This window comes from Perissodus microlepis, chromosome 17 (assembly GCF_051167445.1).
Source record: "Perissodus microlepis isolate ML-2025 ecotype Zambia chromosome 17, ASM5116744v1, whole genome shotgun sequence".
Taxonomy (NCBI): Eukaryota; Metazoa; Chordata; class Actinopteri; order Cichliformes; family Cichlidae; genus Perissodus; species Perissodus microlepis.
The window spans coordinates 13,398,753-13,424,946 of NC_140477.1; the positions used below are offsets into that span (position 1 = coordinate 13,398,753).

Below are 26,194 nucleotides of genomic sequence, written 5' to 3' on the forward strand. Positions count from 1 at the left end.
TACATGCACAAAAAAATTTGATTACCATTAACTCAAACAAATTAAGCTAAGCATGTGCATTGTATTTGAGTCAAATGCCAAAACAATGATACAAATGAATGAATTTATTCCAAGAATACAAGACAGCAAGTATAGAATAAAGGACTCATTAAATAACAGAAAGAGAAAGAAAAGTAAAAACTACACTAGCTGCAAACAGGAAGATAAGAACAGGGTAATGCATCTTCTGCTTCCCTTGTAGAAGAGCTGTTTGTTTCTCAGAGGAGTAACAGGGCTCCAGACTTGCATTTTGCACCTCTGCGCCTTCATTGTGTGGGTGCAAATGGCATGCTTGTGCATCTGAACTTACATGTATGCATGAACTCGTCCAGACAGATATTCTCAGACCATCGATGTGGTTTGAGTATTTTTTATTTTATTTTAATTTTTCAGGGGATGCTTTTAGATGTCCACTCACTCTGTCTGTGTGCAGCAGTTGGAAAGAAGCTTCTGAAAGCTGCTTCTGACTCTTTATGTATGTGTGTGTGTGTGTGTGTGTGTGCGCGCGCACGCGTTCTATGTATACTTGACTATTATTGTATCAGTGAATGCTTATAATTACATCTCCATTAGTTACAACTTAAGTCGTGTATGTTTACATGTTCTTTAAAAAGATACGCTCATTAGGAAAAATGTAATTTCACCAGAACTGCCACATTCTCAGACTCATGACAAATCTTGCACTAAATATGAGAGTGTAGTAAAGGAGAGGCTTAGAATCAAACAAAAACTAGTTAGTTAATTTCTCAGGTTAGAAAGGAGCTGCTCCGCCCCTGCACTGACTTTACTATTAATACCGAGGAACTATAATCCATCTTTCATGTTTTTACACCCACTGTGAAAATAACAGACTTTGACATCCACCAAGCATCTGACTGGCAATTACTTCATTACTGCAAATGCAGTAAAAGCATACCTGTATACAAAAACACGCAACACAACCAGTCATGGACTGGCCTCCATAGAGCCCAGACCTCAACATTATTGAAGCAGTGTGGGATCATCTTTGCAGGGAATGAAACAAAAAACAGTCAACATCCAAGGAAGAGCTTTGAATGTCTGAAGATCTATGCCTGAAGACTGCTTAAAGAAATGACAAGAAGGCTGCCTAAGAAAGTTCGGGCTGTGTTGATGAATAAAGTCATACCAAATACTGACTTTCAAGCTCATTAGAATTGTACAATTTCTGTTTTCCCCTTATAAACTGTCATGGTCCTGGGTCGTGTGACCCAGTGTTGAGGAGTTTTATGTATCTTTTGTATTCATTTATGCTTTAGCTTAGTTCGTCTAGTTAATTTCTAGGGTGCTGTTTAGCCCTTAGTTGTTTATGTCATCTCCCTGTACTCAGTCTCCCTGGTTCGTGCGTCTACCTGTCATGCGTCATGTCTGCGCGGTTATGTTTAGTTCATGTCATGTCTAATCTCCATGTTTCCTGTTTTACTTTGAAATTCTGTATTCAATGTCAGTGTATTTAGTTTCACTTCTCCTGTCCTGTCTTTAGGTTCATGTGTGTCAGCTGTGCTCCCATGTGTGGCCACTTCCCCTGATCATCCCTCATGTGTATTTAGTCTCTGTGTTTCATGCAGTCTGTGTCGCGTCGTCTGTGTTCCCACCCTCCATGTCCTCACGGCCAGGCTTTACAGTCATCATCATGGTCCTCTGAGTCTTCTTAGTTTATCAGTATCTGTTTCCCAGTTTAGTTAAGTTCAGTTTAGTCACGGTGTTTCTGCTTTGTGTGAGACCTGTCATCAGCCATAATAAAGGCTCGCTTTCAGTTTAAGTTTACTCTGGTCTACTCTCTTGTGTTTGCACCTGGGTCCAACACACACACCACCGCACGGTCTGTCTCCTCAGATCATGACAATAAACTGTATCACTTATGTACTTTTTTGTACTGTAATTGCTGCACCTATTTCCCATTTTTTGAGGGGAAAAAACCCAATAAAAACAACTGATTTCACTGCTTTGCATCCAAGGCAGGTTTCTAAAATCAGATTTTGTTTTCCATTCATTTCCTGATTAAATTATAGTACTGGTAAGAAAAAGGGTTTATTTCTTGTGTTAGTCGAGCCCCGACCCTCCTTTCGTTCCCTTATCTGTCACTTTGTGTTAAGATTGTGCACCAGGCCAAGGAAACAGTCTGACCATTGATTGATGAAGTATTTTTTTTCCTCATAATGAACACATAAACACACAAAGAGAATAACTCTTAACAAATACAGTTGCTTGAACAAACAGAAAAATTTTACACTCTTGTAATCAAAACTGTCACTGGAATAATGGCATGTACCCTCACTGGCCCACACACACTGAATTTACAATCATTTGATTGCATACCCCCGCTGCCAGCCACATCCTCGACCCACACAAACAGACAGTCAATGTCTTGGTTTGTCAGCCAGTTTTTGCAAGCATTCTCTGACTGTCTTCTGCACAACAAGCCACACATCAATATGCAACAACTGCATGATGGAAGAAGAGAAAGAAAGAGAAAGAAGAGAAAGAGGAAAGAAAGCATAAAGTTGCTAACTAAAATTGCTCACTATGATTGAAACAGGAGATGATTCAGTTCTTCTAAAAACATTATTAATGGGGCCCCTCAAACACAGACATTTTGACTGCACCGCAAAACACACCCATCCACATTTCAGGTAATGAGGGATGAAACCATGACTCATCCTTGAGTATTGCATCTACTGAAAATGTCATTATTTCTTATACAACTGAAAGCATTTCGGATTATTAAGCCCCATCATTTTTCAGGATAAATGGGACAAAGCAGCCAAAAGATTAGTAATCCCCCTGACCTCTGATCTTAATATTTCTCTCTCATTGTCCACACTGTGTTACTTTGACCAAGCAGAAGCATCCATAAGAAGACATACTTTGAATGGTCTTTCTGAGGGAGGCTCCAAAGGCGAGTCATTCCCCATAGGCCTAGCTGTCTCTTATCACTATCTCACACACAGTGAATGCTTACAACATAAAACATAAATGTATCTATTTTAAATGATGTGTCAGAATAATCACGTGAGATGCGGTAACTGAATTGGCCCTTAAAAGGCATCATTAAGATCATTCTCCCCTCTCTTTTCTTTCTGTACGTGCCTTTCTCAACCCTGTTATGAATTTCTTTTGCTCCCTTCACTTCCCCTCTTTGTAATAAAAATGAAAAAGTTGGCAACAGGTGAGTCTACCCGTAACTATGGCAACAGCGAGCGCCAGCATCTCTTGCAGTCATCGGGCAGCTGAGTGCCTTTGACCTCCAGGAGAACGACGGGAAAAGCGTACAGTGGATAAACACGGCAATCAAATCAGCAAGTTGTTTATCGAGACAGAAAACAAACAAAAAAACAAAACAAAAGCCAAGCAGATTTTTGATTTGAAGAAAAAAACAGAAGAAAAGTTCTATAAAAAGTTTCCATTAAAATGTATTTTAAGTATAAATAGACCAATACGTCTAACAGGCAGCTAACTATGCTTTTCTTTCTTCTTCTTCCCCTGCAAACAATCGATAGATTCCCCCTCTGAGTTGTTTTCAACTTCATTACTTATCCATTCCTGAGTGTCCAGGCTTCACTCACCATCCTCAGTGTCTTTGAGTAAGGCTGTGTGTGTCCGTGTGTGCGTTTCTTACCTGGAGATCCAAGGCTAGTTTCAGCTCTAACTAAAGAGCCGTCAAACTGTGTGCACCCTGCCCTCGCTTAAGTACAGCCAATATCTAGGAATCGCAGGGCGAAACAACAGCTGCATCACTGCATACCTGCTTTTTATTGCGACACTAGTATGAAAACACACAAATACACACAAGTTGTGGCATGCAACGGGACAGCCCAGGAACTAATCTTCAACTGAAAGCAAACAGCAGCAGCAATGTAAATGTTTGTGCAATAAATACAGATTTGTCATAATTAAAACTAAATGCCAACAGTAAAGGCGGCTGCTGACCGACTTTTAAACACTAAAAGTCTTCACTTGTGCACGTCCTTCTATTTTTCCATAGAGAATAAGCAAAAAATAGAGAGAGAGAGAAATAGAGCTGTATTTACTGTATGTAGTGTACATTACGTAAATGCTACTGCTGTTTCTACTACTTTTCATTTATCGGAGTTCTTTAGTGTTATAGCTGCCCAGCACATCCTACAGGTTGTAGCCCAATTCAACACACTATTCTTATTCAAAAGAGGTATTGAGTGTATTATGTATTAGGACTGAGAAGTGACTAAATTAAGCTTAATGTAAAATGTCAATATACACACTAAATGTTCAAGATAGCTGGGAGAGAATGCAAATAAATTCATTATAGATTTTTATAGCCAACAAATCAGCAGAAAATGTTAAATTTGTCAACGTCTGGTAAGGAGAAGGCTGGAGTAGATCAACAAAACACTGGAACAAGGGAATTAGCAGTTCCTGCTCCAGGCAGACAACAATATTATTGCTGCTGTGGTAAGCACAACCACATCACCTCCACTGTAGTCATGTGCTTACTGATGTAAACTAAACCTAACCATGTTATTTTTGTGTTGTAACTTTATCCACGGTGTCTGAGAGCTTTAATTTACTTGTAGGAAAATCCCTTTACCACCTCAAAATGCAGCTGCTTGGGGATAACACTTCCTGAAAGTTCAAATACTTTGGGCCTGCAGCACTGATTTTCTGCGTACAGCCAACATTCTCTGTAGCACTATAAACAGTTTGCATTGGGTTAATTATTCTTTAGAACATACACATATTTACAGAATGTAGCAGACATCATATGGACCAGTAATGAGTTATTTTAAAGTTGTTCATCTGGCTCATAATCCATTGCAAGTCACATGTTATTGTAATGTTAAAAGTACATAAAAAAAGTACATTTTCTTGTCATTGTTTGGCCATATTACACAAACTAGTGAAACTGAAAACCCACTGAGAAGTTAAGGTAGCTCATAGACATAGACATCCAGGACAAATGAATCCCATTTCACTACATACTCTGGAAGGAGGAGTGATTCTTGAGTGCCTGTAGAACGAAGAAGAAGACCCATTAGGTGATCACTATGTTAAAAGTTCTTTAAAAGCTTAGCAGTACTATGAAAGGAGTAGCAATCCTTGTGGGACTGTGGAGACAGATGGTCAGCGGATGCCTCAACAGTCTTTGATGAGCAAAAAACTTCAGCTGATTTTGTTTCAGGTAGAAATTCAGCAATAGCTTGCTTTTTTGTTGTTGTTGTTTTCAGGTTGCCCTGCTATGTTGTCAGTGTGCAGGTGGCGGGTCAGAGTGGAACATGGAGCACAATAGTAGAGGACAGCCAGTGAGAGGAGAGGACAGAGTTACTCAAGTTGATGACAAATTGTCAACCTACTGTAGCTAACACTGAGCATGGGGTAGTGGGTGGTGAGTAGGGGTGTGTGAGCTACCTGTCTCTCCGAAGCAGCTGCATCACGAGAAACACTGGATAGCACACTGCCTGACCAAAAAACAAATCGCCACCTGGATTTAACTAAGCAAATAGGTACGAGCCTCTTATAGGTGCATAGGTGATTATCTTTCAGCTGGCCACAAGTTATTTGCCAACTGGTGCAATGAGTTGCTTCTCATTTCATAAACAATCATGTCGAAAGACACATCTGGTGGTTGTGGAAAAGACGTTAGTGTGTTTGAGAAGGGTAAAATCATTGGCATGCATCAAGCAGAGAAAACATCTAAAGAGATTGCAGAAACTACTACAATTGGGTTGAGAACTGTCCAACGCATTATTAAAAAGTGGAAGGATAGTGGGGACACATCATCTTCCAGGATGATCACGATCAGCGATCACTTAAAGTTTTGGTGAAATCAAATCGTAGAAAAACAACAGAAGAACTCAGGCCTATGTTTAATAGTGAAAGTAAGAGCATTTCCACACGCACAATGCGAAGGGAACTCAAGGGATTGGGACCGAACAGCTGTGTAGCCATAAGAAAACCACTAGTCAGTGAGGCAAACCGAAAAAAAAAGGCAATGGAAGAAGGTCATGTGGTCTGTTGAGTCCAGATTTACCCTGTTCCAGAGTGATGGGTGCATCAGGCTAAGAAAAGAGGCAGATGAAGTGATGCACCCATCATGCCTAGTGCCTACTGTACAAGCCTGTGAGGGCAGTGCTATGATCTGGGGTTGCTGCAGTTGGTCAGGTCTAGGTTCAGCAACAGTATGTGCTCCAAGAATGAGGTAAGCTGACTATACTGAAGGACCAGGTTATTCCATCAATGGGTTTTTTCTTCCCTGATGGCACAGGCATATTCCAAGATGACAATGCCAGGATTCATCAGGCTCAAATTGTAAAAGAGTGGTTCTGGGAGCATGAGACATCATTTTCACACATGGATTGGCCACCACAGTGTCCAGACCTTAACCCCATTGAGAATATTTGGGATGTGCTGGAGAAGGCTTTGCACAGTGGTCAGACGCTTCCATCATCAACGCAAGTTCTTAGTGAAGGTTTAATGCAACACTGGTTGGAAATAAATCTTGTGACATTACAGAAGCTTATCGAAACAATGCCACAGCGATTACGTGTTGAAATCAAAGCTAAAGGTGGTCCAATGAAATATTAGAGTGTGACCTTTTTTTTTGGTGGTGACTTTTTTTGGGCCAGGCAGTGTATCTGCTATGAAATTTTGAGACCTCTTTGGTACCCTGCTCTAATCTAAAACTGACAGGTGATGAGTGAAGAGAAGATATTAATGATATTAATGATTCAGTTTCTGAACAGCTTGTTATAGCAGAAAAAACACAGGCTTAACTAATAACACTAACAATGGCTCTGTTTCAACGAGGGAACCCCGTCGGGTATGACTCCGAGCCTCCTTCAAAGGTCTGGAAGTGGTATAAATTAGCATCATTAGTTACACCTGTGCTTTTCCTGCTATGACGTCAGATAATCTCATTAAAAAGAGGTACACATGCACGAGCAACCAACCAAATAGGACTCCAAATTAATCTTTGCAAATAAAAAGCAATATTTTTGTTTCCTAAGATCCTCTTCAAGCCCAATTGCAGTGGGTTGTAATGTTCAGCGGTGTATTGTGCATGCATTAGCAGCACACTCAGAAGTCAAGTGTTTTTAGTGTGCACACTGACAATTTTGAGTGTTCCCTAAATTCATTGCTTATTCACTGTGTGCACACCGCAAACTCAAAACCTGCTTAGAGCTACTAACATCATATCGAATTTGAAAACTTTTTCCTTTCACCAGCTCATATTAGTAAGTAATAGTAAGCGTTCTTCCTTAAATGAATATTCTCTTGCAAGTAATCACTTTATAGAAGTAAGATTCAATTCCACAGTGGTGTATAATGCAACCCCGGTCTAAATTAAACCCTCTCTACAGTAAATAAATCTAGTTAAAGCTGAAACAGCTGGAAGACTCAGCATAGCTTGACAAAGAGGCAAGACAATATTCTTTCATTGAGGCATAACAGTTTGCAGGCCAGCACTGAAATGGAAAAAAAATCCTAGAGCACGAGGCTGAAAAGGTGAAAAATGAATTGCAGAAGATGAAGATGGAGATATGCGGTAGAGAGGTTGAGGGAGGTTATCTAATAGAAAACACATTTTAAAAGGAAAGGCAAATGAGTAATGCACAGGCATACTGTCGCAATAAAACAACTAACCAAAACACAGAAGAAAGGTTGACAAATGGCAGCGAGGCTGGTGTAAAGTGAGGGGGAAGGCTAGGGGCACAGACCAGTGACTGACAGGCAGACAGAGTGTGTGAAAGCGGCTAGAGAAATAAGGGAGTGACAGAATGAAGGATTGAGTGATCGAGGGAGGAGGGGTGAGGAGAGAAATGAAAGGGTAAGGATACAGGGCTGAAGGTTATATATCAAAACTGCAGAAAATAAGAGTAAGGCTTGATCTATCATAATAAAGTCGGCCAATCTACACAGTATCGGAGCAGTCCACTGCAAGTTGAGTTTCTACTACAAACTATCAGAAATCTAATAAAGCCTTTTTCATTATTGATTCTTACACGGACAGGTCAAAAAAAAGGTGCGTCGAGAGGTCTCAACACATCTTATTTTGTTGACTAATCTCTACAAGGGACAGTGGAGGTGTATGCAGACGGTCGCACAAACTCACCATCTTCTCATACAATGGGGTGTTTTTCTTTCTGTGTGTGAGGTAGCAGGAGGGGCTGGGAAACGATCCCAACATCTGATAGTGTTGCGTTCATCGCTCCATCTCATGTGGCGCCACACTGACTGTTATTAAAAACTACAGAGTAATATCTGAACTGTCAGTCATTCTTGAGATTAAAGACTGAGCCCTACTTTCTAAGCACCACAGGCCTGGATAAATCATTATCAGCTCCCGGAGCCTTGGGTACTAAGCTTACATTAGGTTAGTCTTAGGCTAGGCGAGCAAACCCCTCCCCCATCTGAGTGGGACTGTAAAAGTCTGCTGGGACTTATGATGATGAAAGCAAATGATTTGACGCCATTGATTTAAGAAAGTGTTAAAGCAACATGGGATTCAGTGGGTTACATGTGAGAGCTAGATAAATGTTTCCTTCAATGGTTGTTGGAAATGTCAGAATCATTAGCTAAGGTCCCGCAAGTACACTTAACAAGAAATAGAAAGGTTTCAGTTGTACTCTTCCAGCTTTACACCAAATGTTTAAGAACCTGGGGATTCAAAACCACACAAGGGATTACAAAGGAAAAATGACCTACAGTGTTTGCTTTTAACTCCTACTTGTGTCACAGGATTGAACATAGTATAACATAATGACTAGTCTCCTGATAGGTCCCATACTATAGGATGACTCTTGACTCTCGAAAAAAAAAAACTCAGAAAGGTTACAATGTGGTTTTTAAAATATGACTACATTTTGCTCGAGAAAAGGTCTGTTGTTGAAAATATTCACCAGTGTTATTTGTGGATTTATTGAGATGGAACATCTCTCGATTATGTTTCAATTAGCTTCTGGTCCTCGCTCTCCAATGCACCTGTCCTTCAAACTCAACTCAGCCTGATTCACTATCCTATAGAGCTAATATCATCCTATATGTATTTACAGTGCTTTACAATTTTTTTTATACAACCTGTCCTTAAAAAAAGGCAAAAAAAAATTGTAGAAATCTGTCAAAAACTTGTTTAAATTAAAAATTATATTGTTATTTATTAGGCAAATAGCAAACTGAATTCACATTTTTATGCCAAAATAAAAATGGCACACTGGTCCTCACTTCAAATAAGAAATTAATCAGGCATATCATTCACCACAAAAATATTCTTTTCTTCAAGAATACAATAAATAACTGTAATTGGGCATCTTAATGAAATAATAATAATAATGCTAATAATGATGATAAATTCACAGATTAAAAACAATAATTATATTTTAGCATTTATATTATAATTTCAATTGAAGAGCTGGGAAATTACACAAGCATAAGAAAGATTTTGGTAATTACCAATGCTGTTCATTTAGGGCAGCTGTGAGATAGACCTCACACTGGGTGGTGGTCTAAGAAATGTGTTAAGCACTGTATATAGTCATTATAAATGCATTATACACTTGCATTTTAAATGGATTATGGCAAAAATAACTTGGCTTACCAAATTAACAGATACTTATAATTCACTGTTACACATATTGATATAAAATGTATTCATTTACTTCCAAAGATACGTATTCATTAATATAAAAGAATAGGAAACTCATTTAGACACTTATTTAGAGATATGCATGTGACACTTGGACACAAGGTAGAAAGCACCCAGTAACACCACTCTACTGTGGTTATCTTGGATTTAAGCAAATTTAGTGTTTGTAGCTCCTTACATGGCTTATTCCACATAATATATCACACAAAATCATGAGGCTGATAATCGCCTTTATCTTCATCGTATTTAACTATTTTAGTTCACCATACATGGCTAATTGGTTTAAACCACACCCCATTATGTTCGGCTGTTCGGCTGGACATTTCTTGTTCTCAGTGGAGATTACACCTTTACTGCATTTTTTGTTTGTGTCAGATTGACAAAATCTGAATCCCAAATTCTGTAACAGGCTTGTCACCATCATTTCCTGCACTTTATTATAGCTGGCTGTTCTGATGTGAGTATTATTATTACACTGAACACAACAGTATTTATGATTTCCAGCCTAAGCCTCCGTGGTGCAGGGTCTCTGAATTCCACCAAACTCCTAAATTGTCACGGTATCACGTTGTCTGTAAAAATTTAAATCATCACTATGTTTTCACAGCTTGTGAAAGATGATGCCTGCTGCCCAGAAAATTAAAGCGCCTCCACGATCCTAATCAACAAATTAGTTTTTAGGTTAGGTGGTCGCCAATTTGGTACCTTAGGTGAATTTCAGTCTATTACACATACTAAAAAGACTGGAAACTACCGAGAGATTGTCATGGACAGGTGTGTGTGTGTGTGTGTGTGTGTGTGTGTGTGTGTGTGTGTGTGTGTGTGTGTGTGTGTGTGTGTGCGCATGTGTGAGGTTTCTAACAAACACGAATGTCAAGTTAATAATAGACTGTATTTTCAATATCGTCTTTATTTATCTCATATACACACACCCAAAAGCAAGCGAGCAAAACAATAAGAAGACAATGAATGGCAAACAGTTCTTATCTGAGTTATGGGTTAAGGGGCATTTTCCTTATCTTCATCTTTTCATGCTGAAAGTTGGCCTCAGGTTTGTGACACTAGAGCTAGCGCCACACTAACAGGTGCAAACAGGTCAGGCTAAACTCTGCCCCGTGGGTAGCGGAGAAGCGATAGGGATTCCCTGCTGAGAGCGTTACTTCATTACTGAGAGCCTGTACGTATCTAAACCCAGCCTTAAGGCAGAGAGGGGCCAGTCTAGAGATATTGAATTCACACTTTCACTCGTAACTCAAATATGCAGAGTTTTTTTTTTTTTTGCCACAGCGACTGTCTTTTGTCTGCTAAAACCCATTTTTTCAGGTCTCCTCAAGTTGAGAATGATGGCAGTCACTGAAATTTCATTTATTCAGCTTATGTGAGACAGGAGGGGATGGTGACAGTTAAATGACTAACACGAGCTCAGCAGTGATTAGAATTTTAGATTTTATATATACGTGCTATCCAAAAATCACATAAATGCTTAACAGCTTTAGAGATTTTCAGAATACAAAAGGGAACTTCACAAATTAAAATGTAGTCACCGATCATCTTAGTGTTTATATAAAGAGATCCAATGGTCACAAATTCACAAACGGTACCGATTTTTCAAGTCAACCTTTCTTTACCACCCTTCAAAGTCAGCACATTTCCAGGAAGTCTAAATGCTCCCTTTCTTTCAAATGCTGCAGGACTCTTTAGTAGGTACAACTTACTAATATCAGGCTGGAAAGCCTTCAGAACTGCCTCAATGCTTCATTCTATAGATTTAGCAAAGTGAGTGTGGGAAGCAGCACACCCATGATGAGAATCTCCAGTTAAACTACATACAAAAGTGTGTTGTTTGGATTGAGATCTGGTGCCTGTGGAGGCCATTTAAATACTAATGTTTCTGAACTCATTGTCATGTTCAAGGAAGCAGGATCTGGACTTTCTGACATGGTGCATTGTGGCCATAAAGGGATGGAAATGGTTAGCAGAAACACTCGGGTCCAAGGTCTTCCAAAAAAAAAAAATCCCCCCACATCACCAGTTAATACAAGGCATGACAGATCCATGATCTCATGTTGTTTACGCCATTACGCCATTATTCTGAGCCTAATATCGAAATGTGCAGCAAACATTGAGGCTCATGGCGAGACTGGCAACATTTTCCTGGTCTTGGTGTCCAATTTTGGTGAGCCTGTGTAAATCATAGCCTCGGTTTCCTGTTCTGACAGGAGTGGCACCCAGCGTGGTCGATTCTTCAACAATTCTTGTGTACTAAGAGACGCTCTTCTGCTTAGCTTGGTTGTAACAAGCGCTTATTTACACTACTGTTGCCTTCTGTTGTTTGGTCATTCTCCTCTGACTTCTTTCATCAAAAAGAGAGTCTAGTCCATGCCAACATTGGCCATGAAATAACAGCATTTTAAAAAGCTATAAATTACAAACTGTCAGTGAATAATACCCCATTTGTGGACATAAATCACCAACTGACAGTTTTGTGCTTCACTTCGTTTTAACTTGCTTTTTATTTTTGCTGATACTTAGTTACCAAAACTTTGGTAAGTTTAGGAACAGACTGCAGCTTGAATAATAATCTGCCCCTTCACAACCCTCCAGACTGAGAGATTGCCCAGTGAATGTGACGCCAAGGGAACTTTAACAAGGGTCCAAATGTTCAAAGCTGGGAGTGAGAGAACCACATCACTACTGACTAAACCCAGTGTGTCACAGGACAGACGCCAAAAGTGACTTTCTACATAACTTTCCGGCACCAGCACCTATGACGAAATAGTGTCTGAGACTGTGATTAGAGGGTGTGAAAAAACACATATATGAAATGTAACTCCCTGTTACCCATTTCTAAAGAATTGTGCTGCTTTTTTCTTTTTCTTTATCTTTATATATGTCTTATAATGCCGCACTAATGGTAGCATGCCAAAAAAAACCAAAACACTGCAGACCAGATACAACTTCTCCATAAAGCTTCTCTTAAGGCGAGTTTCTCTGTGCATCTCTCTAAATTCTGCTACCTTCTGTCGAGCTATTTTGAATATTGTCTGGGTATCAGCGTGAGCCTCTTTTGTGTTCAGAGCTTCCAAACATGACTCATCATCACCTCAGGTCCTTCTATTCAAAACCCAACCACAAAGTAGTGACAGAGATTTAAGCCCGAATACAAAGAGAAGAAGGCACAGAAGAGGAGTTACATAGCAATGAGGTGTTTTAATAATGTTCATGCACATTGTTGATTTCAGTTTGCATGGATTTTCAAGAGGCTTGTTACTGAAAAGACTCAATGAGAACTAAAAAAAATAAAGAAACAAAACAAATCACACAGCCACATTCAACAGATGCAAATGCGAGAGTCTGCAGTCACAGTGTCTCTATTAGCCAGATGAGATTTATGAGTCATCCGTGATAAGAAGTAACCCTAACTCTAAGTTATGCATAAAATTTTGTGTTAGTTTTGTGTACCAGACAAAAAGTGAGGAGATCACAGAGTCCTTAATATTCATCCCTAGTATCATGACTCCAAGGAGAGCTATTGACTGATCTTGTAATACACTTCCATCTCAATAACTACTTTTTATATTTGAGTATTTCCTGCCATGTTTCTTGTATTTTTGGGGGACAAAACTCATTTTTATGAAGAAAAAAAAAAAACTGAATATATTGGCTGATATTCTTTGACACAGGGTTGACACAGCTTCAGAGTTATTCAGCGGTGTGTTTGCCCACTTCCTGATTTCCTATTTTTTTGTATGTTTGTCACATTTAACTGTAACTCCTGAGAAGGTTCACCACAACACATTACAGGTTTGTTGAAAGGGGGGGGGAATGAAAGGCTCAGCGTTTATTAACCTTCCATCAATATTTTTCAAAAACTAGTTAACACCTTATTGTGAAGACTTTGAGTCACTCAACAACACCATCTGCCCAGATGTGATCCTACACTATACTACTTTGCCACATGTGTTGCAGTCAATGCAGCCATTTTTGCAAACAATGAAGCTGCTCAGCTGGAATAACAGCTAGCATGTTAGGAGACATTTTCCAAATTATCCACTGTATATTTTGCTGTTTTATTGATGTTTATCATGTTTTAGGTAAAAAGAAGGTTTTATCTTGGTGAATATGAGTACATATGCTGATACATAGGGCTGTGCGATATGACCAAAATCTCATATCCCGATATAAGAATTCTATCATCCGATAACGATATAAATCACAAAAATGTAACATTTTCTGTAAATTCTGTGAATCTCGGGCAGCTCGACTTGCGGGAAGTGTTTCCAGCTGCGCTTCATGTAGCTGGAGTCGAGTGTTTTAACCAATGCATGAAACGATACATTTTTAGACATAAGTTGTAACGGCCGCCGTTTTCTTTGTGAGTATTTATTACACAGGGTGCTGCGGGGAAAAGCCTGTTCTAACGTTTGAGTCTAAGGTCTATTTTTTAGCATCTGGCGGCTCTTTTTTTACTTCTCATCCGTAAATAATCTGCTCTTTCACGCAATTCAGTTTATTTTGAAAAGTCTCAACAGGATCTTGAGCTTTATTGTGAAAGGTTTATGTGGAACATAAACAAGCGGACACGCGATGGTGTTACCGTCCTTGTTGCTAACCACAACGCATAAAAACAGGCACTTGTCTGTCCGTAGTGTGGTTATATTAAATATAAGAGAAACAGAGAACTTTAAGAAATTAATATAGCCACTACAGTGACCATCAAAATAATGAAAAAATATTGCCGTAAACAGTTTATTTTGTAACACCACGAAACAAAACGATAGACGTTTTTATATCGTTTTTATGTATGTCATATCGGTATATTGAACAGCCCTACTGATACATATGTAGCTGAGATGGGTTAATATTATTAAAATCCCCTTCGAACACACAACATCCACATTTGTCCTGAGCCTGTTTGGTAGCAAAACTGCCTAAGGCGAAAAATAAATTAAAGACAGAGTGAATGTGTGATCAAAACTATCCACCTCATTAATGAAACTGAGCAGTTAATTAGTGCTGCACCCTTAGGGCGGTACACTCTACTACCAAGACTGTCCAAAAACTCACATATGATCCCACTCTGTGTCAAACAGTCTGTTGATATAGCTCTAATAATTTCTACTCAGACCATGAGTACAAAATAAAAAGGATTGCTGCACTGCAAGGCTTTGCACTGGATTGCATCAGTGCACCTTATGAACTTTAGTGTAAAACTGCATGTATGACAAAAAACCAAATCACGCACTTATTAAAAAAAAACAACTTTACACGCACACGAGACAGAAGCAATACAGCTCAAACTGCATAACTGCTAAATGCTCTTTCATCTTTTTCTTCCTCTACCTTTCAAATTTGACTGGACAGCTTTTATCTTTGATTGATCCTCTCTCAAACCTGATTGAAAAAGTAACAAGAGGAGCACTATAATTTCACCACTTCTGCCACACAACAGGGGACACATTCAGCACATTAAACCTGGCCAGAACTGCAGGGGAAAAACTTGCATGATGTGTCTCTGCTTCTGTTTAGCTCGGGTCTTGATTAAAATATTAATGAGATGTCAAGAACCTCTTTCTTCTTATTGAGGTTACGTCAGTAGAGATGCAATAAAAGACAACTCTTTCAAATGTGTGTTGACAAAGGAAGGTGAGGAGAAAGCTAAGGTAACTAAGGTGTGTGTGTGTCCATGAGTATCAAATTAGTGCTCCAAACAAAGGCTTTGCTGACTGTGACGATGACTTAATAATTACGCGCAGCAGGCCGACAGACCTGCATCTGTGCAGAAGAATGTCCTTATACAGGGAACAAGTGGAGTGTGTGATAGTTCACAACAAAGGACTGAATCAAGCAGTGGAAGTCTAATGAACTTAAGACTTTCAAGTAAACACACAGCAAGCGCAGCACTCGCACACTGAGTAGTTGATCGCTTTGCCATTTACGGCTCATTAACTGATGGAGATCATCGATTACTCAGCCGCTTTGTGTGTCAGCTGCATTATGAGGAGAATATTAAGTTTTTAGGCAGGATTTTTTTTTTTTTTTTAATTTTTATAACACACCCAAGAAAATGTAATTCTTTATACTAAATCGGGGCGGCTTCACCTATCTCAGAGAATCCTTTTACAAACTAACCTCAGTTTATTAAGATAAGGTCATGAAGACAGAGTGATGAAAAGAAAAACCCTTTACAGATAATCTAGCAGCTGCATAACAGATCCGCTCTTTGGGTAATTTACCATCTGTCTTAACATGAAACATGGTTCAATTTTCTATTTACTTTTTATAAATGGAACAGAAGAAGCTACGAATGCGGTATAATGACTCTTGCTCCAGTTTCTTCAAAAGCTCATGCTTCATCGAACGCATATCTTATGTTTGCCAAAACTTTGCTGTAAACCAAGCGTTTCAACTGCATTGTACATAATTTCTAAATAAGAATAAAATAGGATAAATAGGAATAAAAAGCCAAGGTATGCCAAATTACACAAAAACTGGACTGAAAATCAGAGGTAACATGTCATATGGAGTGAAGAATGACTGAGTGTCTACAGCCATCTTTAAAACACAGTGGAGGCTCTGTCATGGCTTCAGGCTACATTCGCCCAGTGCTGTTAGAGGATCTTGTCAAAACCGATTAAATTATGAAGTGCCGTCAGATTTTGATCCACCATGGAAAGTGTCTGATGGGCAACTACTTTGTTTTTCACCATAAATATGATCCCAAACACAGAGCCAAAGCAGTAAAACATACCTCAGTAGGATTACACACCATCAAACACTATCATTGATGGACTGGCCTCACAGAGCCCGAACTTCAGCATCACTTAAGCAGTGTAGGATCATCTCGACAAACAACAAAACAAAGAATAAAAGTAGTCAGACTGAATATTGACTTACAAGCAGGTTAACCTACAGAAAGACTTTATCTTCCCCCAGACTGATCTTTCCTTTAGACTGATGTACTATATTTCGGTATATATTTTCAATACATTGCTGCACCTATTTCCAATTTTCTTAGCAAAATCCACAGAAATAAACTAAAATAAATTAAAGCATCAAGGACTAAACTTGAGTGTTTAGCTGAAGTCGTACTTTGCCCTGTTTTGGTTTACACCACGTCCCGAGCAAAAAATCTGAGGGAAACAGCAAGATAAGGTCTTTGTGGGTTAATCACTTTTAGTGATCCCTTTTAGCACTACATGAATCACCTGACCTAGCGTTGGTATAATAATAGTGTAACCCAGGTCCCACGTAGCTATGGTAAAGCTAGAGTATATAGTACAATGAGACTGGGCCAGGGTTCGTAGTGCTACTAATAATGATACTTGATACCCTCTAATTGAATTAATAAGGACCACCACAACTGTATTTTATACAAATTAAATCCCTCACCGGGTATTTATTTAGACAAAAAGAAATGAATAAAATAAACAGTTACTTTTATTAAATGAATTGAATTCAAATAAACAAACAAAAATACTGTAAATGTGACTACATGGATTATAAATAAAAGATTATCAAAACAAAATAACCCTTATTCTTATGTGCCAACTGTTATTTCCGTTACAACAGCTCACACCTTTAAAAGGGATGAATTTCAACCTTTGATAATAACTTAGATTACAGCTACACACCAAAACCAAATTTGTAACAGTGGGCCCACACACACACACACACACACACTTTAACCTGTCCACACTACACCTGTGGCACGGTGCTTGTTGCAGGCCTGATTCGAAGTTCGGGTGCGGTGAGGCCTAAAACTGATGGCCGCTTCACTCAAACTGAGCAATAAACAAAATACGTGCACTTTAGTTCCAGTTAGTACTCACGAGTCCAATGAGTTTGTTAGTGGGGCAATCAGAAACGGGCAGTTAGTTCAGTAGTGAAGACAGTCAGGGGTGAGAAAACAGCAGGGTCCATCCGGGTAGAAACCTCTCTCTCCCTCTCCTTTCAGAGCGTCCCTCGGCTTCTAAACATATTAAAACACTTGAGCTACAATACCAAATGCTATCACATAACGATTTAGCATTAGCATGCTTTGACTGAAAATCACAGAGCTAAACATACAGCATGGCATCACAGCACATAACGCGGTAAGCTGCGCTAGTTAGCAAGCCGCTAGTTAGCATCACATATCACGCTATTTTATCACTATAACGAATAGTTACAGTACAAATGTCAAGGCACACAGTCTCATTTACCTCTTGCAGATCACAAATAAGTAATATCAGGACCACGGGTAGTCGACCTCAATGATACACTTAGATGCAAAATCCACACCACGTTTGCCTTACGACATCTCTCTCTTCGGACTTAGCTTCTGTGTCCGCTCCCACAGATTCACACAAACCTTACCACTCGTCCCGCCCCCATAGCAGAGAAGAATGACATTGACTGGCTCGTCAGCACAACAACCAATGACAATACAACATTGAGATAACCGACATTAGATGGGTAAATAAACTTAGGTTACACCCCAACATATTTATTCTGCACAGAAAATGATCTCTAAATCATGGAACCCTTTTAATTATTGGACTCTTAACTGTAAATGAAATACATTTGTACCAAAGCATATGATTTTTAAACCCTTTATCAACTATTTATATTTTAACCATTTTTTTATAACAGACTTTTTTCTTTATACTGCAAGCCTGAATAATTTCAGACAGGGCTACACCCTCCCCCTTCTAACCGTGTAGATGTCCTCATCACACCTTTGACTTCTCTTTAGCTTTACAGGGTGATGGTCTTCCTCACTCCCTAAGAACTTCTTCGATGTCTTAGAACGTTCCTTTGGTTCGCTGATGTCTGGAGGGTTCAATTTTAGTTGAATGACCATACCATGGTGCATGATGGTAACAGGCTCACAAGATGGGTGACCTGGCTTTTCATAGGTCAATCTCATGGGTGGTTTTGGTTTTCTCAGGGATTTTCGGGATGTGGAGAACTGTTCACTCTCATTTCTTGTACCTCTTTGAGAATTGTCACTTCGGGTTCTGTTTGAAAAGGGTGAACTTGTTTCCCGTTCCTCCTCTTGCTCTCCCATAGACTCATTTGTCTCTTGAGCATCATATTCCAGCATAGTAGGTGTATCATCTCCAGATGAGTTTTCACTTTCACTTTCTCCTACTGGTTGACTTTCTGCTGCTTCAAAATGTTCCTCCTCAGAAGTGTCATCCTCTTCCGAAGTCTGATGTGGCGTTGCCAGTTGTCTCCTGACCTCTTGCACGCCAAAACTTTGAGGATTATGGACAGCTTCAAACATTTCATCTGATGATGCTGTGTCACTTTCTTCAACTGGATCAGGCGGTTTAACTGCTTGACTTTTCTGGGCACGATGTGCTCTGGTTACGGGTCTCCTAATGTGTCCTGTGTCTTCCGATGGATTAGGCATCCTGACCATATAACCAATGGGCAACAGGTGGTCTCGATGGAGAGTTTTGAGTACACCTGGACCATGTTCTGGTTTTACCTTATAAACAGGCAGGTTAGGCAACTTCTCCACTACAACATACGGTGTAGATTTCCAACGATCCTGCAGTTTATGCTTGCCTTTTATTCCAACATTCTGAATGAGAACCCTGTCTCCCTTCTCCAAAGGCAGATCTCTCACGTGTTGGTCATAGTGTGCTTTGTTCTTCAGATGATTTTTTGTAGCTGCATTTGATGCGAGTTTGTATGCGTCCTGCAACTCTTTTCTCATCCGTGAAACATACTGTTGGTAGGAGGACTCACTTTCACCATTTGGCGAGATTCCAAAGCAGACGTCGATGGGCAGTCTAGCTTCTCTCCCGAACATGAGATAATAAGGTGAGTACCCTGTGGCATCACTCCTTGTACAATTGTACGCGTGTACCAGGTGGGTGATATGCTGGCTCCAACACTGTTTCTTTGCAGTGTCCATGGTACCGAGCATTGCTAGAAGGGTTCTGTTGAATCTTTCCGGTTGCGCATCACCTTGCGGGTGGTAGGGAGACGTTCGTGACTTCCGAATCCCCAACATGGACAAAAGCTCTTTAATCAGTCGACTCTCAAAGTCTCTGCCCTGATCAGAGTGTATTCGTGCCGGTAGACCGTAGTGCACAAAGTACTTCTCCCACAGGACTCTTGCAACGGTAATGGCTCTTTGATCTTTGGTAGGAAATGCCTGTGCATAACGTGTATAGTGATCTGTCACAACTAACACATTTGCAACACCTTTAGAATCGGGCTCTATCTGTAAGAAATCAATGCAGACCAAGTCTAGAGGGCCATTGCTTGTTATCTGATTCAAGGGCGAGGCACGCTGAGGGAGCGTCTTCCTGGAGATGCACCTCCCACAAGTGCGAATGTACTGCTCAATCTCAGCTGCCATACGAGGCCAGTAAAACCTCTCTTTAATCAGTTCTGTTGTTCGCTCTGCTCCCATGTGCCCACACTCATCATGCACAGACCTTAACACCATAGACCTGTATCTTGCTGGCAAGACAAGCTGCCGGCTTTGTTTTCCACACATTTTTTCTTTTACTCGGTAGAGTAATCCATCACTCAACTCCAATTTGCGACTTTCACGGAGGAGCATCACAGTCTCTGGCGAGTCAGTTTTAGAGCGAGCAAACCCTTTATTGCTCTTGATGGCTTTCTTCAATGGCCCAATGGTAGGGTCCATATCTTGTGATGTTTCAATGTCTTTCGGACTCAGCTGATCAAGGATGTTTACGCTGAGATTCACAGGAAATGCATAGGCTTCTGGTACTGCAGAGGCAGGAGCACCAAGTTGATCCACCAATCTGTCAGGTACAACTGCTCCTTCCCTGATGCAGGCTCGTTTACAGAGAGCTTTAATGCCAGCAGGCGGGATGGAAGTCCATTCTCCAACTTCCTCTTGGGCATACTGTCGGGACAGCAAGTCAGCATCAATGTTGTGGCGCCCAGGGCGGTACTGTATGGTGAAATCATACGTGGCGAGGGCAGCGAGCCAGCGATGCCCTACAGCACTGAGCTTAGCCGAGGTCAATACATACGTTAAGGGATTATTGTCAGTCCTGACAATGAACTTGGCACCATACAGGTAGTCGTGAAATTTATCCACGACGGCCCACTTTAATGCCAAGAATTCCAGTTGATGAACTGGATAGTTACGTTCTGAGTCTTTGAGCTTTCGACTTGCGAAAGCTACCGGCCTTAGGCCCTCAGGGTGTTCTTGGTTCAAGACAGCACCTAAACCATTCATGCTGGCGTCCACATGCAAAATGTATGTCTTGGTGGGGTCAGCGAATGCCAATACTGGAGCATTGATCAGACATTCACGGATCTGTTCAAAAGCAGCCTGGCAGGCTGGAGTCCATCGTTCCGCAAACGGCTCGGATGCTTTAAAATAGGTTTGGTTTGGGTCTACACTCTTCTTGGCTTTGGGGTCTTTCCAAGTGGGTGCATAACCCTTGGTGAGTTCTGACAAAGGACGGATAATGGCGGAGTAGTTAGCTATGAACCTCCGATAGTAACCACAAAATCCGAGGAAAGACTTGAGAGGTTTCAAGTGAGTGGGCACTTTCCAGTGTTTCACCACCTCAACCTTCACTGGATCGGTGGCTATTCCATTGGTGGATACAATGTGACCCACATACTTAACTTGAGGACGACAGAATTGGCATTTGTCAATGGAGACTTTCAAACCAATCTCCTCTAGTCTGTCCAACACCTTGAAGAGGCGTTGCTCATGCTCTTCAAGCGTTCTGCCAAAGACAATGATGTCGTCCAAGTACACAAGGGCTTCCAGAAGATGCATGTCCCCAACAGCCTTTTCCATTAAGCGTTGGAACGTTGCAGGAGCTCCAGTGATCCCTTGTGGCATGCGCTCAAATTGATAGAAGCCCAGGGGGCAAATAAATGCCGTCTTTTCCTTGTCCTCCTCAGCCATTTCTATCTGATAGTAGCCACTACGCAGATCTAGGACTGAGAACCATCGGCTGCCTGACAAGGAGTCCAAGGCTTCATCAATGCGTGGCATTGTATACTGATCAGGTGTAGTGCGGTTGTTCAGTGTTCTGTAATCAATACAGATTCTTATAGCCCCATTCTTTTTCCGCACAACAACAATTGGGGAGGCATATGGGCTACGGGACTCTGTTATAATGCCAGCAGCCAACAGCTGCTGTATGTGTCGCCTCACATCATCTATATCGGCTGGGGCTAGTCTCCTTGACCTCTCCCTGAAAGGTCTAGGGTCATGTAGACGAATGTGGTGTTCAACCCCTTTAGCCAAGCCAACGTCCCACTCATGCATTGAGAAGACATTTCTCCTCTCAGCTAACTTCTGCCGAAGTCTACTTTTCCACTCCTCGGGGATAGGGGAGTCCCCAAAATCGAAGAGGTTTGGATCAATTTTCTCAGTGGCAAGGTCAGAGGGTTGGACTGGGGTGACTGTATCCACGGCAAACATTTCAGCAATGACAGATCCCACTGGTATGGAGACTGTCTTGGTGGACTCATTTTGGAGGAGTACATTCAAGCTATTGCTGTCTATGCCAGCATCTGAGAGCACACCTGGCTGTACCAGCACGCCGGCAGGGAGTAACTGGGTAGAGGGTGCATCAATCAAGATAAGGTCTTTGGAGGGGGCACTGTGCCTGTCTACTTTACAGGTGGCATAGCAATTTGCTCCTGGGGCGATAGAGAGAGGGCAGGGCCCTTTCCATTTTATCTGTCCCAGCACATCAGTTTTTGGCAGTTGCTCCTGTGCCCTAATGGGGGCATACACAGACTGAATTCTCATGGAATGAGCTGTGTTCTGGTCACCTTTCATTTGCACCAAGTCCCATAGGCGGCGGAACAGAGACGTATTGGTGCCCACCAACACGGGGGTTTGTTGCTGGTTTTTCGGGTCAGGACAAATCAATGCGAGCACTTCTACTCGCCCGGAGACACCAGTGATCTCCTTGGTAAACTCCATCTCTACTACAACATAGCCTTTATAGGGATACTCTGTGTCAGCAAGTCCCCAGAGTCCCAAGCGAGAGAGAGGTTTTATGGGGACATCTGCCAAGTGTTGGTTATACCAGCTTTCAAAGATAATAGTCACATTAGACCCACTATCAATAAGAGCATCACAGGCCACATCATTGACTTTGACTGTGTGAATAAATGACGGGCCTACAAGACCCTCAGGCAGGCCTGTGTCAGTTTCTGGGACTTCAACCTTGTTGGTCCGAGCAACGCATTGCTCTTCTCCTGTAGGATTTGGGTCCTCCTTGTTAGGACCAGATACTCCTCGTACTAATCGTATGAGTTTTCTTATGACTTTCTGCGGGTTCTCAGGTGCAGTGCACCTTGTAGCTATGTGACCATTTTCTCCACACTTATAGCAGAAATATTCATCACTCTCTCTAGAAGATGATGCTTTGAAAGAAGCAGGCTTGGGGCCAGAAGCTGCTTTGTGTCTGCGAGACTGAGTTGAGTGTTCTTGTGGAAGGTCACTTGTAGACTTCACCGCCATCACACTCATTTTATGTTCTAGTGCTTTCACTTGCTTTCTGAGTGACCGTATTTCACTCTGCGAATCACTTTTCTGTTTTTGCTTCTCTGTTGAGGGTTTGAAAGTGCAATCAGACAGTGGTTGAATTCCTGAGTGGTTTCTTTCCTCTAACTGTGCTCTCAACTCTTGAATCTGAGCTTGCAGTTCACTCTGAGTGACCGCTTCAGACTCTCTCTCTTTTTCCACCTGAACTGTGCGAACCCTTTGGTGACACTTAGATGTGGTCTGGCTTTGTTTGGCTGCTTGGCGGCCTTCCTCTTCCATCACCTCTCTTAACAAGTTCAGGAATGAGGGAGGATTTTCCATTCGCTCCCTTATTTTCAACTGAAGCAACATAAGCTCAGAAGTGGATCCTTTAACTAACTGCTCTAACCGAGCTTTGTTAGCAGTGCTAACTGGTAAGCCACCTCCCTGGACTACTTTAACAAGAGACCTCTCTAATCTTCGCAGAAACTCAGACAGGTGCTCACCAGGCTGTTGGTGAAGGGCTCTGAATGACAGGTAGAGCTCCTCTGCGGACTCTACTCTGCCGAAAATGGTCTCTATGGCCTCTATGTAATCCTGGGAACTAGCATCAGGTTGAGTCAGACGCACGGCCTGAATGATCTCCAAGGCAGGCCCTTTGAGACTTTCCAGTATGCGTCTACGTTTTTCTTTATCGGAGCACTCACCTTCATCTACTAGAAGTGTCGCTTGCTCCAACCAGATATCCAAGACTTCTTCCCCAGCTGGGGTGGGAATGACCCCGGAAAATGTCCTTAGACGTCTATATGGATGGCTTTCAGGCTGTTTGTTTGTTCTGACTATTAACTCACCTACTGCACGGATGATGGCTTCAGAATTACCATCCACTTCCCCTCCGTGGGTGCGTAACCCTTGGATATCCTCTAAGGTTTTCCCTTCATTCTGCAGAAAAGTCAGTAACTTCCCCTCAAAGTCATCTGGCTGAGGTTCAATGTAGTGCACTGCTTTCCAGCCACTTCCACCACTTATTGGCATTATCTCTGGGGGGATTGTCATGGGGTTTATCTCCTCACGACACTCACACAACACCATTAATGACTGAAGTTGAGAGTTAAACATTTTTCCCTTAACTACTACTTTTCCCAAAGCTTTGATAGTCCCTGCTGTTTCTTCTATTTCATCTCTCGAAACACCTTCCGGTACCCCATACAATAGTAGAGCATGTTTCAAATCTATTGATTCCCCTTTGCACCAGTTGACCAACTCAAGTTGTGATGGTCTGCTCATTTGTTGTGTCATCATTGCTAGCTGGTCTTTTTTTTTTTTTTTTTTTTGTTGCACGTTTGACTACTTTAACAGTTGTGGGGTCGACTTGTTTTCCTCTTGGTCCAAAAATAAATTTAGTTTACTTTAGTTGACAATCCCAGCAGTGCCTCCATTTATGTAACCCAGGTCCCACGTAGCTATGGTAAAGCTAGAGTATATAGTACAATGAGACTGGGCCAGGGTTCGTAGTGCTACTAATAATGATACTTGATACCCTCTAATTGAATTAATAAGGACCACCACAACTGTATTTTATACAAATTAAATCCCTCACCGGGTATTTATTTAGACAAAAAGAAATGAATAAAATAAACAGTTACTTTTATTAAATGAATTGAATTCAAATAAACAAACAAAAATACTGTAAATGTGACTACATGGATTATAAATAAAAGATTATCAAAACAAAATAACCCTTATTCTTATGTGCCAACTGTTATTTCCGTTACAACAGCTCACACCTTTAAAAGGGATGAATTTCAACCTTTGATAATAACTTAGATTACAGCTACACACCAAAACCAAATTTGTAACAGTGGGCCCACACACACACACACACACACACTTTAACCTGTCCACACTACACCTGTGGCACGGTGCTTGTTGCAGGCCTGATTCGAAGTTCGGGTGCGGTGAGGCCTAAAACTGATGGCCGCTTCACTCAAACTGAGCAATAAACAAAATACGTGCACTTTAGTTCCAGTTAGTACTCACGAGTCCAATGAGTTTGTTAGTGGGGCAATCAGAAACGGGCAGTTAGTTCAGTAGTGAAGACAGTCAGGGGTGAGAAAACAGCAGGGTCCATCCGGGTAGAAACCTCTCTCTCCCTCTCCTTTCAGAGCGTCCCTCGGCTTCTAAACATATTAAAACACTTGAGCTACAATACCAAATGCTATCACATAACGATTTAGCATTAGCATGCTTTGACTGAAAATCACAGAGCTAAACATACAGCATGGCATCACAGCACATAACGCGGTAAGCTGCGCTAGTTAGCAAGCCGCTAGTTAGCATCACATATCACGCTATTTTATCACTATAACGAATAGTTACAGTACAAATGTCAAGGCACACAGTCTCATTTACCTCTTGCAGATCACAAATAAGTAATATCAGGACCACGGGTAGTCGACCTCAATGATACACTTAGATGCAAAATCCACACCACGTTTGCCTTACGACATCTCTCTCTTCGGACTTAGCTTCTGTGTCCGCTCCCACAGATTCACACAAACCTTACCACTCGTCCCGCCCCCATAGCAGAGAAGAATGACATTGACTGGCTCGTCAGCACAACAACCAATGACAATACAACATTGAGATAACCGACATTAGATGGGTAAATAAACTTAGGTTACACCCCAACATATTTATTCTGCACAGAAAATGATCTCTAAATCATGGAACCCTTTTAATTATTGGACTCTTAACTGTAAATGAAATACATTTGTACCAAAGCATATGATTTTTAAACCCTTTATCAACTATTTATATTTTAACCATTTTTTTATAACAGACTTTTTTCTTTATACTGCAAGCCTGAATAATTTCAGACAGGGCTACAATAGTAATTACTGCTGCTTTTAATGTAATGACAAACTTCTGCAAGAGACAAAAAACAACTGCCATTTAAATTACATGGAAAATAACAAAATAAGGAGTGCATAAAAAGCTGAACAGCTCTCAGAGGAATAAATAGAGACCTGAAG

General features: G+C 41.0%; 2 protein-coding genes across 9 annotated transcripts in view; both read right to left on the minus strand.

The window, feature by feature from the left end:
* Positions 1-26,053, minus strand: LOC146369303 (uncharacterized). Of its 3 annotated transcripts, XR_014797464.1 has the most exons (3): positions 25,572-26,052; positions 17,881-25,339; positions 1-17,648 (listed from the first exon to the last, which is right to left on the minus strand). XR_014797464.1 is itself a non-coding variant. In XM_084911140.1 (2 exons), the coding sequence occupies exon 2, from the start codon at positions 24,459-24,461 to the stop codon at positions 18,354-18,356; it is 6,108 nt and encodes a 2,035-aa protein (XP_084767266.1). In that variant the 5' UTR covers positions 24,462-25,339; positions 25,572-26,052; the 3' UTR covers positions 1-18,353. The 3 variants fall into 3 exon arrangements, 1 of the variants encoding a protein (XP_084767266.1); XR_014797465.1 differs by having other exon boundaries at positions 17,881-26,053; XM_084911140.1 differs by having other exon boundaries at positions 1-25,339.
* Positions 1-26,194, minus strand: part of anks1b (ankyrin repeat and sterile alpha motif domain containing 1B) — a 278,541-nt gene that overhangs the window by 67,276 nt on the left and 185,071 nt on the right. The gene's annotated exons all lie outside the window — the stretch shown is intronic.